Source organism: Denticeps clupeoides, chromosome 6 (genome assembly GCF_900700375.1).
Source record: "Denticeps clupeoides chromosome 6, fDenClu1.1, whole genome shotgun sequence".
In the NCBI taxonomy this organism is placed as follows: Eukaryota; Metazoa; Chordata; class Actinopteri; order Clupeiformes; family Denticipitidae; genus Denticeps; species Denticeps clupeoides.
The window spans coordinates 2,664,940-2,674,897 of NC_041712.1; the positions used below are offsets into that span (position 1 = coordinate 2,664,940).

At 40.7% G+C, this 9,958-nt stretch overlaps 2 protein-coding genes across 4 annotated transcripts; one reads left to right on the plus strand and one right to left on the minus strand.

The window, feature by feature from the left end:
* Positions 1-745: 745 nt before the first annotated feature.
* pfdn2 (prefoldin subunit 2) lies at positions 746-3,383 on the plus strand. Its single transcript, XM_028983923.1, has 4 exons — positions 746-895; positions 1,440-1,528; positions 1,608-1,731; positions 2,571-3,383. The coding sequence occupies exons 1-4, from the start codon at positions 809-811 to the stop codon at positions 2,754-2,756; spliced, it is 486 nt and encodes a 161-aa protein (XP_028839756.1). The 5' UTR covers positions 746-808; the 3' UTR covers positions 2,757-3,383.
* A 1,158-nt stretch (positions 3,384-4,541) lies between these two features.
* On the minus strand, positions 4,542-9,196 carry hif1al2 (hypoxia inducible factor 1 subunit alpha, like 2). Of its 3 annotated transcripts, none has more exons than XM_028983891.1 (14): positions 8,993-9,196; positions 7,922-8,226; positions 7,704-7,825; positions 7,438-7,522; positions 7,269-7,345; positions 6,960-7,135; positions 6,766-6,872; positions 6,509-6,656; positions 6,200-6,354; positions 6,047-6,087; positions 5,661-5,968; positions 5,416-5,548; positions 5,081-5,147; positions 4,542-5,005 (listed from the first exon to the last, which is right to left on the minus strand). In XM_028983891.1, the coding sequence occupies exons 1-14, from the start codon at positions 9,088-9,090 to the stop codon at positions 4,761-4,763; spliced, it is 2,067 nt and encodes a 688-aa protein (XP_028839724.1). In that variant the 5' UTR covers positions 9,091-9,196; the 3' UTR covers positions 4,542-4,760. The 3 variants fall into 3 exon arrangements, with proteins under 3 accessions (XP_028839724.1, XP_028839726.1, XP_028839725.1); XM_028983892.1 differs by having other exon boundaries at positions 4,864-5,005; positions 5,416-5,505; XM_028983893.1 differs by lacking the exon at positions 7,922-8,226 and having other exon boundaries at positions 8,993-9,140.
* Positions 9,197-9,958: the final 762 nt, after the last annotated feature.

Genomic DNA, 9,958 nt, shown 5'->3' on the forward strand with positions numbered 1-9,958 from the left:
TCAGTGGCACCTTGGCGGTTCGGGATTCGGACCACAACATTCCGTTACGCGGCCGCTTCTTTACCCGCTAGGCACCACTTTCAGTTCAGTTCCAATGCATTAATCTGTACTTTATTACAGTAAGCAGCGGTGTCACTGGGGACGCGTGTGACAATGTGTTTCCGGGTAAATGGGGAGGGTTGCCGATTGATCCGCTGTGGTGACCCTCGAAGGAAGAAGATATAAAGCTAGTATTAAAAAGAAACCGTATGCATGATTTACTGCTCACACTCACCTACGCTCAGGTCAATACGACACACACCCAGGTATAACGTGACCTCTGTAGACAGCTTTTGGATGGTCAGCGCTTTAATTCAATTGATTAAATGTGAAGTGTCCCCTCGCAGACAGTGACAAAAATGTTATTTATTCATTGGGTATGTCAGAGTCAAAGGTACATAGTTTAATTATTTTCATTTAAAATACATTCCATTCAATCAAATATAATACGTAATTAATAGAAAAACAACCCTTTTTCGCAGATTTTTAATATCCGAAATGAAGCACAAAATATAGTTAAGTTTAATTGATTTTGCTAAGTATAGTTTCAGAAAGAAAACCATAATTGAGAATAGATGCTTATGTCCTCAGTGTAATCCTCAAACATTATTTTGCTATAAGGTGGCACACGGGTAATCCCAACGTTTGTAAACGAATTAAATACGAACCGCTTAAAACGATCTAACTTGGCAACACAACGGCAACTTATACGTCACATGATCGCTCTCGCAACGCAGCTTCTTCGCTCAGCCCTCTGTTAACATCCAAAATGGCAGCCACCAACAGCAGCAATGGTAGCACGGCGGCAAGCAAGTCGAACAGCTCCGGAAAGCAGTCGGGTCCTTCTGCCGAACAGGTAAATGCATGCCGTTCCTTGTCACGAGTGTATTATAGGAGGACGCTGCCGAAGACCGCACTTCTCGTTCGACTGCGGTCCACTTAGCTTATTAGCATGCTAGCGCAAACGGTAGCACCGCGTTTGTCAATTGAACGGTGCGATGAAGCGTCTTACACCCGCATGCTAGCTTGATCGGCCTCTCCGTTCTTTGCTTCGCTGCTGTGATCGGCGTCTTCCCAGATTCCTGGTAGTTCATCGGAAGCTGGTGTGCCTCGAGACGAGCGTTTCGCACGTGTCGTGGGTTAAAAATAAATCAGAAGCTGATCCAGCTGAAACCACCCATTTTTGGTAAAAATCGCCAAGAACGGACTAGGAGAAATCGGACTGTGTGTTTGATTAAGAGTGATACTGTTGGTGTTTCGTACTCATTGTAAATAGTGTCATGGATGCGTAAATCATGCGTCCCCACGCAACTGCTCCCTCGGGGGGTGGGTTACACGCTGTGTGCACTGCGTTACGCTACACGTGCGTCACAACTAATCACGTTCACTTCAACACACAGGTAGTGGCCGGTTTCCAGCGACTGCGCCAGGAGCAGCGCAGCCTGGCCACGAAAGCGGCTGAACTGGAGATGGAGATCAACGAACACAGGTATGGGTTCGGAACCAGCAGATCCGAGATCCCTGCTTTCCCCCTTACTTACTTACTTCCGACGTCGTTTCCTCACCAGCCTTGTAATTGATGCTCTGCGAGAGGTAGACCCATCCAGGAAATGCTACCGTTTGATTGGAGGTGTTCTAGTGGAGAGGACCGTGAAGGAGGTTTTGCCAGCATTGGAGAACAATAAAGAACAGGTAAGGGTACTAAGCCATTTATGAATTGGATAATAAACTAGGGCTGAACGATTATGGCCAAAATGATAATCACAATTATTTTTAGCAATATTGTAATCATGATTATTCATTATTTCAGGTCAAACACATTTTTCAGTTCAAAATGAAACTTCCATTAACTCAAAAATATTAAAAGTTTACCCAAGACACATAGCAATTGCAGAGTGCAATGAAAAATCTAAATACATACTAAAAGAAACAGGAACATGCTACAGGCCTACATATTTTTTGCAATAAAAAACAGCCTGTCTACATTTTCTGGCTTAGGAGATGACTGCTTAGTAGGTCACTATACTTTGTGTTTTATGTTTAATATGAAATGACAAGTTACTTGCTTCTTTGGATCAGGTCCATACCCAGAGGCATTTTGTATAGATTTTTCAAGAACTATAGACAACAAAATGCAATATATACAGGTGGTGTGCTGACTGCTGGTTGAGAGTGCTTGATTTGATATGCACCAGATCCCGCTGTTCAAATGTTAATATCACAGACAGTCATCTTAATATTTATTGTGCAGCCCTACAATAAACAGACTGAATGCCATTCACACACACACACACTACCCCAGGGGACTGTTCAACGCAGCCAGACGCCCAGGCCATTCAGTTGGAAAGCTCTCCTATTGGCCAGTCATACATGGGTTCACTTTGTCTTAATTTTGCATGTGTGGAAGTAAGTCTGCTGTGGAAAAGTTCTTTTTATTTTAAAAATCTCATTATACACTTTGTCGCTCTGGATAAGGGCATCTGCCAAATGCCGTAAATGTCATAAGTAATGTGCCTGTCCTCCTTTTGTAGATAACAAAAATAGTGGACTCACTCAGCACACAGATGCAGACAAAAGGGCGAGAGTTGAATGAATATCGGGAACGATTCAATATCCGGATAGTTGGGGAAGAAGAGGCCGCAAATAAGTCATCATCATCAAACCAGGAAGGTGAGGCAGGTGCAGCAAAAGGTGGAACTGGAGTCTTGGTATCATAAGAGAAGGAGGACTGTTCACCCACAACCCATTGAAGACGGTCATGTTAATGCTTTGAGCACTTTTTTTTTTTTTTTTGGTTTTGTTAAGGAATAAACTTTTACCTTGAATATACGACTTGATGTGATCTGTTCTTAAGATTGTGTACTTTTTATTTTTTCTAAACTAGATTGAAATGATAACTTCCCTTCAGCATTTTCATGTTTTTCGTGGAATGTCTTAAAATGTAAAATTACTTTCTTGCCATTCAAATAGAATGGCATTCTACTTTAGAAAATGTAATGGTTACAAAGAAATAGTTTACTCCTAGATGTTTGCTACTTTAACACTATGATCTTAACATGTATTGCATCTCTTAAGATTACAGAAAATGTTCTTAATTACCTCTTAGTTTCAAGACGCTTTCTTACTGTCATACACTGATTTTACACATGTATATTTTAACTCACCTGGTCCAAAAGTGAGAAACGCGAATCATATTGACCTACTTTATTAGCATATGTATAATGTTTTTGTTAATACCGTTTCTTGGCATCAAGGTTTATTTTCTCCCAGTGAAGTCCCAAGGAATTGCAAAGTCAAAAAAAAAAAAAAAAAAAGTGAATAACCTGGGCTAGTGCAGCATGTTCTCCACTGTCTCAAACACATACCCCTATATGTCTTAATAAATGTGATTTTATTATTTAGTACTCAGGTTTCTTTAAACAAAGTGGTCACTCTTATGGCCAGACTTAAAACAACACTTGCCTGTTTATGCACTGGCCAAATGCAGCAGTTCTGCTTAGAATAGTCTAGGATCGCTGAAGAAGCAGTTTAATGCTAATTGGTGGGATGATGGCCCACAGATTACCACAGTCTGGCTGTTCAATTGTAGACTGGTTCACTCCAGGGACTACCTAGCGGGTCCTGGCCCTGCTGACTTTGTTGGGTTTCGGGCAGGGGTGGCAGCCTTGAGTCCCTGGGCGTGACTGGCAGCTGGCGAAGCCTGCAGACCCACCATGGCCACCTGGGGTTTCTGTATTGTGGCTACCAGGTACCCCCTCCAGGGTTCTCCTCTACCCTTTTCTTGCTGGGGGCCTTGTGGGCGTTCACAAATGCAGGGGTACACAAACACATACTAACAGACACACTGGAGTAGCTGAACATGTTTTGTATTGTTAGTACTGTGTGCTGATAAATAATATCTAATATGCATTATACATATGTTGTATCGAAGCAGATCATCGCTGTTCATTCTCTATCCTTTCCAACCCACCCCCCACCCCCCTCACTTCACTTTCTCCCCAACTTCTGTGTAACTGACAGGCCGACCAAAAAAAAAAAAAAAAGGAAAGGCTGTGTTTTAAACATATGGAATAGTATGCAAGCGTAAATGGCAAGGTGAAAAAGTGTATAAGCCTTTGAAGTCTCAGATTAGGAAACTGAAGCATACACACACCTGGGATAAAAAAAAATTAAACCCTCTCATAAGGAAACGAACAAAATGTTGTTAAATATTTCATATCAACACTGTCAAGATATAAAGTGCTAATCTGAAAATCATACTAAAGGGTGGGCCATTTATATGGATACACCTTAATAAAATGGGAATGGTTGGTGACATTGAACACATTTTATAAGTGGTCAGAAACTTGTAAATAACTCGTGAAAGAATAAAGTTACGTTAAACACGCCATTGATTTTCTTGTGAAATTACCAATAAAATTGATGTCACATGACCCTCTTCCTATTGAAAAAAAAAAAAAAAGTTGGATCAAAGATGGCCAACTTCAAAATGGCCACTATGGTCACCACCCATCTTGAAAAGTTTGCCCCCTCACATATACTAATGTGCCACAAACAGGACGTTAATATCTCCAACCATTCCCATTTTATTAAGGTGTATCCATATAAATGGCCCACCCTGTATTTTACAGCAGTGAACACAGGAACTTGGAACTGGTCTTGATCAACTCTAGAACAGTAATGTGTAGATCAGTTTATGTACTGTGCCTGAATCCTGATTCTTAAAGTGTCAACAGTCTGGAGGCCGCCTGATCCAAGACGGAAGTGATCTCCTTGCCGTTCAGAAGGTACGAGGATGGACCCAGTGGAGCATTTATCTCACATTCCCAGGGGCTCAGCACGGGAAGCGTCTGCTCGGATGTGTTCGTTTGGCCAACGGCACCCCAATTGTCCTGGGCAAGTGTGTGTCCATGTGGGCAGTTGACGGACTTGGGTGGATCTTGACAACTAAAGTGCGCTGCTTTACCTGAGAGAATAAGACAAAGAGAACATGACGCCAAATATGCTCAAATTGTGTGTTATTTCATGATTGCAGAATTACCAGTGTTCATCTGCTGTACTGCGTACTGATGTGGTATTTTCTCCAAATTCCTCCTCCTTCCTTGAACCTATTGGAATGAGAAATTACAAGAAATTAAATATCTTTTAATGTGTAAATCTTTCTGAGAAACAAGTATTTCAGCTTGGTAAGTAATTGTATTTTACTTATATATACTTGCATGCTTTGCTAAGCTTTTCTGGATGCTTATTAAACATATCTGGTGACATAATATACTACCCAACTGGATTTGCATCTAATTGCATTTCTTTAATTAATGTTTATTTCTGCATTTCAAAGACTAATTTGTGGTTCATGCGTTATGGTTTTCAGCTCACCTCCCTCCTGTAGACCAAGGCATGATGTAAGTCATTGGCTTGACTGTGAGGAGGAACTTCATTCCTCTGTTTTTTGCAGGCAAATTCTGGCTTTCCAGTCCCCCAATTATGAAAAAGCCCAGTTAACTTTGATCTAATTAATGCAAACAATGTGTATATAAATATATTTATATTTGAACAATTACATGAACATTTTCAGCTATTCGGGAAGTTTTTGTTTGAAATTTTCCATTTGTATTGCTGACCTTTGACGGCTGTTCTTGAACTGTTTTTGAAAAATCCTTGGTGTATGTGTACACTGGGGAAATGCCCGGCAGTCTGACCACGTTTCTAATGGTGCAGTGGATCTGTAATACCTAGAAGCCGGCAAGACCGTTCCCACGTGATTCGGAACTTCTGAGTGGCGGAACAATGTGGAATTGTCCTGAAGGGCGTTTCTTTGGCTCGTCTGCTGCCTTTCCATCAGATCCTCTAATAAAGGAGTTAGGAGAAAGTCTTCTCCATCCATTGGGATATAAGGAGCCAGTGTGTCCAGGTCCATGTCATAAAGTTCCTGTGGGGAGAATACAATAAAAGCCTTCTTTTTGCAATTACTTAGTCTCAAAGGTCATAAGAACCATGGGATACTTACACAGAAAAAAGAAGCTGGAACTTCTAAATCTTTGAAGAGCTCTGCAAAGTTGTCAAAGATGCAGAAGTGGCTGTTATTTTCACAACCAAAAGTTAAAACAGCGTTGAAAACTTCACAAGTCCTGCAGATCTCTCCAATAGAAAATGTTCTTACCTGAGAGGGGTGTTATGCTGTCTGGGATGGCAGCAGGTGCTTCATTGCCTTTTTGAAACGTGATATCTGCCAGCGCTTGAGGGCAAATGACATGTGGCTTTTGGAAGCCCTCTCTTTGCTCCAGAGAAAACACCACCTCAGATGACTCTACATCACTATGGGCACAAGGAGAGCAACATCAAAAGAGGCAAACCACAAGGTTCTGAATAATTGAATGGTGCTGTCAAGGACAGATGATTAGATATAAGAGAACACGAAAAGCACTGGACGAAGTGACTCACTTGATTCATTGGATTCGGTTTCTCTCACCTTAGCACATAGTTGATGCAGAAGACACACTGCGGTTGTCCAGTCTGAATGTTGTAAACCACCGATGCCTCGGTTTCTGTCCACACATAACCACCATGTTTGTGTAAAAATCGGTACTTCCCAGTGGTCATTTGCCCTTTAGAAAGCACTGTGACATGCAAGCAAACAGGCTTTAGTTTGAAAGTCAGAACTACAAATTGTACAGAATATAATTAAAAATATCTGATTGCTGTCATGTGTACTCATCTTAAACTCACAGCAGCGGTGCGCCTGGAGCATGCAGTGGCTGTCAGAAGCGTGATAATAATTATACACCGACTGGCCAAATAGGTCCGTGTCTGTGAATCCAGTGGCCTCTAAGACCCTGGAAACCAGAGCGCCACACGTTCTAAAGCGTTTTGCATTTGGAGTTTACAGAGATTAAAAAACATGCCAACAACTTGATTCACACCTTGAATTGCAGTAAGTGAACTTCATGTCGGGGCTGTGCATACTCAAGAAAGTCTTGAAGCCCAGACCTGTGCACATTCTGCTTATATCATGGATTGGCAACGGTCGACACAAGAGTACCAGGCAACTTGATCCCTGGGGAAGCGAGGGCTTCCTCACCCCAGCAAAGTGCAACACCTGCGGCCAATAGGTGTGAGAATTCAAGGTCGTGGCCTTTTGAAATTGAGTCTGGGTACATGCTTTCTTTTATGTGCTTAAATGATCATTTTTGGCAGCAAAAATTGGTCGAGTCAAGTCAAGTTGCATTGACCTTCCAGGATGCCATTCTTTGATTAATGGCACTCTTAATCCGCAGGATCATACTGCATTTTTGCTGCTCTTCATCACCTGTACAGTTAAAAATTATGGAAATAAAATTTATCAGACATGATTTGAACTGTGGATTATTTAAAATATTGTGTAATATTGCTCATTGTTACCAATCAGTTTGGTAAGAATCTCTTTGACCTCCTTTTGATCACAGGGGTGTATGAAGTCAAAAAAGCTCCGTCCAATCAGATCCAGCTGCATATAGAGGTAAGATAGAAGATATGAAAATACAGCATATGTTTCTATGGCATTCTGTACACATTGTTGAAGACTTTGTTCTGTTATTTTATAATATTTCAATAGGAGCTGTAGGTTACTGTATCCCAAAATGTTTGCATTACTAGAACTGCACTTATTGAATCCTTCAGCATACAACCTGGTTGGTGCCGAGGTACTTGTTGACATCTTTTGTGGTGAATATTATCTGGCCATTTAGGGAGATAAGAAGCAGAAAACCTCCGAGAGCGGAATCCAGTAACTTCTCCTCTGAAAACATATCTGAGAAAATATTGAAATTCACTGAAAGCTGTGCTCATTTATATTGTACAATACAACAATAATGTAACCATAGACATTAACGTCTTGTTTTTATACCATCAGAACTCAGTTCTTTGTCCGTTGCCACTGAGGTGAAAGGATGCATGGGTCCAGTAGGAACATCATAAAAACCAGCGATGTCTATGGAGTGATCTGGTGAACAGTGGTCCACAGGATCCAATAGTGTCCTCAGACGAAAGTACCCAACGGTGAGCCTGATGACAGAGGCCTTGTCCAACTGCGCGCCCATGTCAAGGGGCAGGGGCAGCAGAGCAGCCAGCTCACTGAACAGCTGACTCTCTCTGTCCCTCCGGCCCCTTGCTGCTAAACGAGACTGGGCCTTCCTGTACTCTGAGCACAGCCTGAAGAAATTAAAGCAGAACATTCCAGAACCCCAAATTAGGAGGGTATGAGAGATAAATGCAGGTTTAAAACCTTTGACGTACAGTGCACCAGGATTTACATAGCAGCACTGGTGACTCAACTCTCATCTCTCGTGACAGTGCTGGTGACAGATGCCAAAAACGTCATGGACACACGTAGATAGAGGCAAGCCTTGCCTGTGGTTGGAGTTTGGAGTGACTCAACTGCGTCATGCTATCTTATCAAGCAGTGGCTGACCTGCCTGCTTGCTGAGATACTTTATTAAACTGCTATATACACCTCATACAAACCACAGAGTTAGTCATTATGGAGTGGAATTTTTTTAAACTGGCTATAGGTGGCATGTGAACGGGAGATCTTCTGCTTTCAGAGATAAATTAATTTCCTTTTTATTGTCCCCCAAGTAGCCTATTCTCCCAAGTAGATGCAGCAATAAGGATATAACATAAATACAAACATACAAATTGCATTTACTTTTCAATCAAAAAGTTTAAAGTATTTATAATCATACAACATTATATAGCATTGCAGAGCATAAAAAAGCTAGGTTCTGTTCATTTGCATAGCTAATATATGTGTAGCATCAACTGTATTTCCTCTTTTTGATAAAATGCTGTTTGAGAATTAAATTAAAATGCAAAAATTTAAGACAATTTCAGAATTCATGCACATTTGTTTGGGAACTGTTTTTTTTTATTTTTATAAAATCTTGCTGTAGTATGGTTACATAAAAAAAAGTCTTACCTCTGTTTCTTTTCATCAGTCACCTTCAGTATTTCTTTTTCACTGCCCTGTTCACTCCAGAAGTCTCTGGAAACTGTTTCTGAACGGCCTTTAATCATGATGCTCTCTGAGCTATGCAGTCATGGACATGTCAGCCATAATCTCTGTAAATGTGTGGTCCATGTGGTTCCGTGGAGGTTGGCTATATGGGCTAACAGACCACAATTTCAGTCTAAGTGTGCAAGTCATTTAGGTTTACACCCACTTACTTGTCAAGGAACCTTTCAATGGGGTCCTAGTGCCCTCCACCAAACTCTTGAGAACACTGCATTATTTTTTCCTCTCAATGAGAGGTAGTGTTGCATATATTATTATTAATAATAATAACAACAACAATGATACATATATTTTTTATTTGTTGTAGAAATACCATATTACAGTTCTTTCAGGTGTCTAAAATGTTGGTGAATGTTATTGTGAATTAGCTATTTTGTTCTTTACTCTATGTTACGCTATACTCTATGTACTCAAAACAATACTTTACTCTATGTTTCCTGTATTTTTTGTATTTAGAATTACATATCAAATGTCATAATGATGATATCAGTAAAAATCAGTAAACATTACTCTCAGGTTGTTTTTTAAATGTGAGCAACAACAATGTCAATGTGGCCAGTTCCAACCTCCATTGTGCACGATGGAGTAAATGGGGCGTCGCCAAGCGGTCCTGGCATCACTCCTAACTCTGTGTATACCATGGCGCCAGCTTTCTGCCCTGTGCTGTAAACACTTTTTTGCATACACACGTACACTCACACAGGCTCAGGGCAAACATGAACATTCTTGCCATGTCACTAATGCACCTTTTTAAATATTTCGAAATTTGTAGCTTTTTATTTTTCAATGAAGAACAAGTAGTCCAGTAAAAGGGTAACATGAATATTATGGGTATTGTTATATTTTAAACATAAAAACAATTAGTAATCT

Excerpts from the sequence above, each read along its gene's own strand:
- hif1al2 (XM_028983891.1), bottom strand. The coding sequence starts at position 9,090 with ATGATTAAAGGCCGTTCAGAAACAGTTTCCAGAGACTTCTGGAGTGAA. Across the intron at positions 7,826-7,921 it reads CAAAGAACTGAGTTCTGATG|ATATGTTTTCAGAGGAGAAG; the intron begins GTATAAAAACAA and ends ATATTTTCTCAG. Across the intron at positions 6,355-6,508 it reads TGCATCAACTATGTGCTAAG|TGATGTAGAGTCATCTGAGG; the intron begins GTGAGAGAAACC and ends TTGTGCCCATAG.
- pfdn2 (XM_028983923.1), top strand. The coding sequence starts at position 809 with ATGGCAGCCACCAACAGCAGCAATGGTAGCACGGCGGCAAGCAAGTCG. Across the intron at positions 1,529-1,607 it reads ATGGAGATCAACGAACACAG|CCTTGTAATTGATGCTCTGC; the intron begins GTATGGGTTCGG and ends TTTCCTCACCAG. Across the intron at positions 1,732-2,570 it reads TGGAGAACAATAAAGAACAG|ATAACAAAAATAGTGGACTC; the intron begins GTAAGGGTACTA and ends CTCCTTTTGTAG.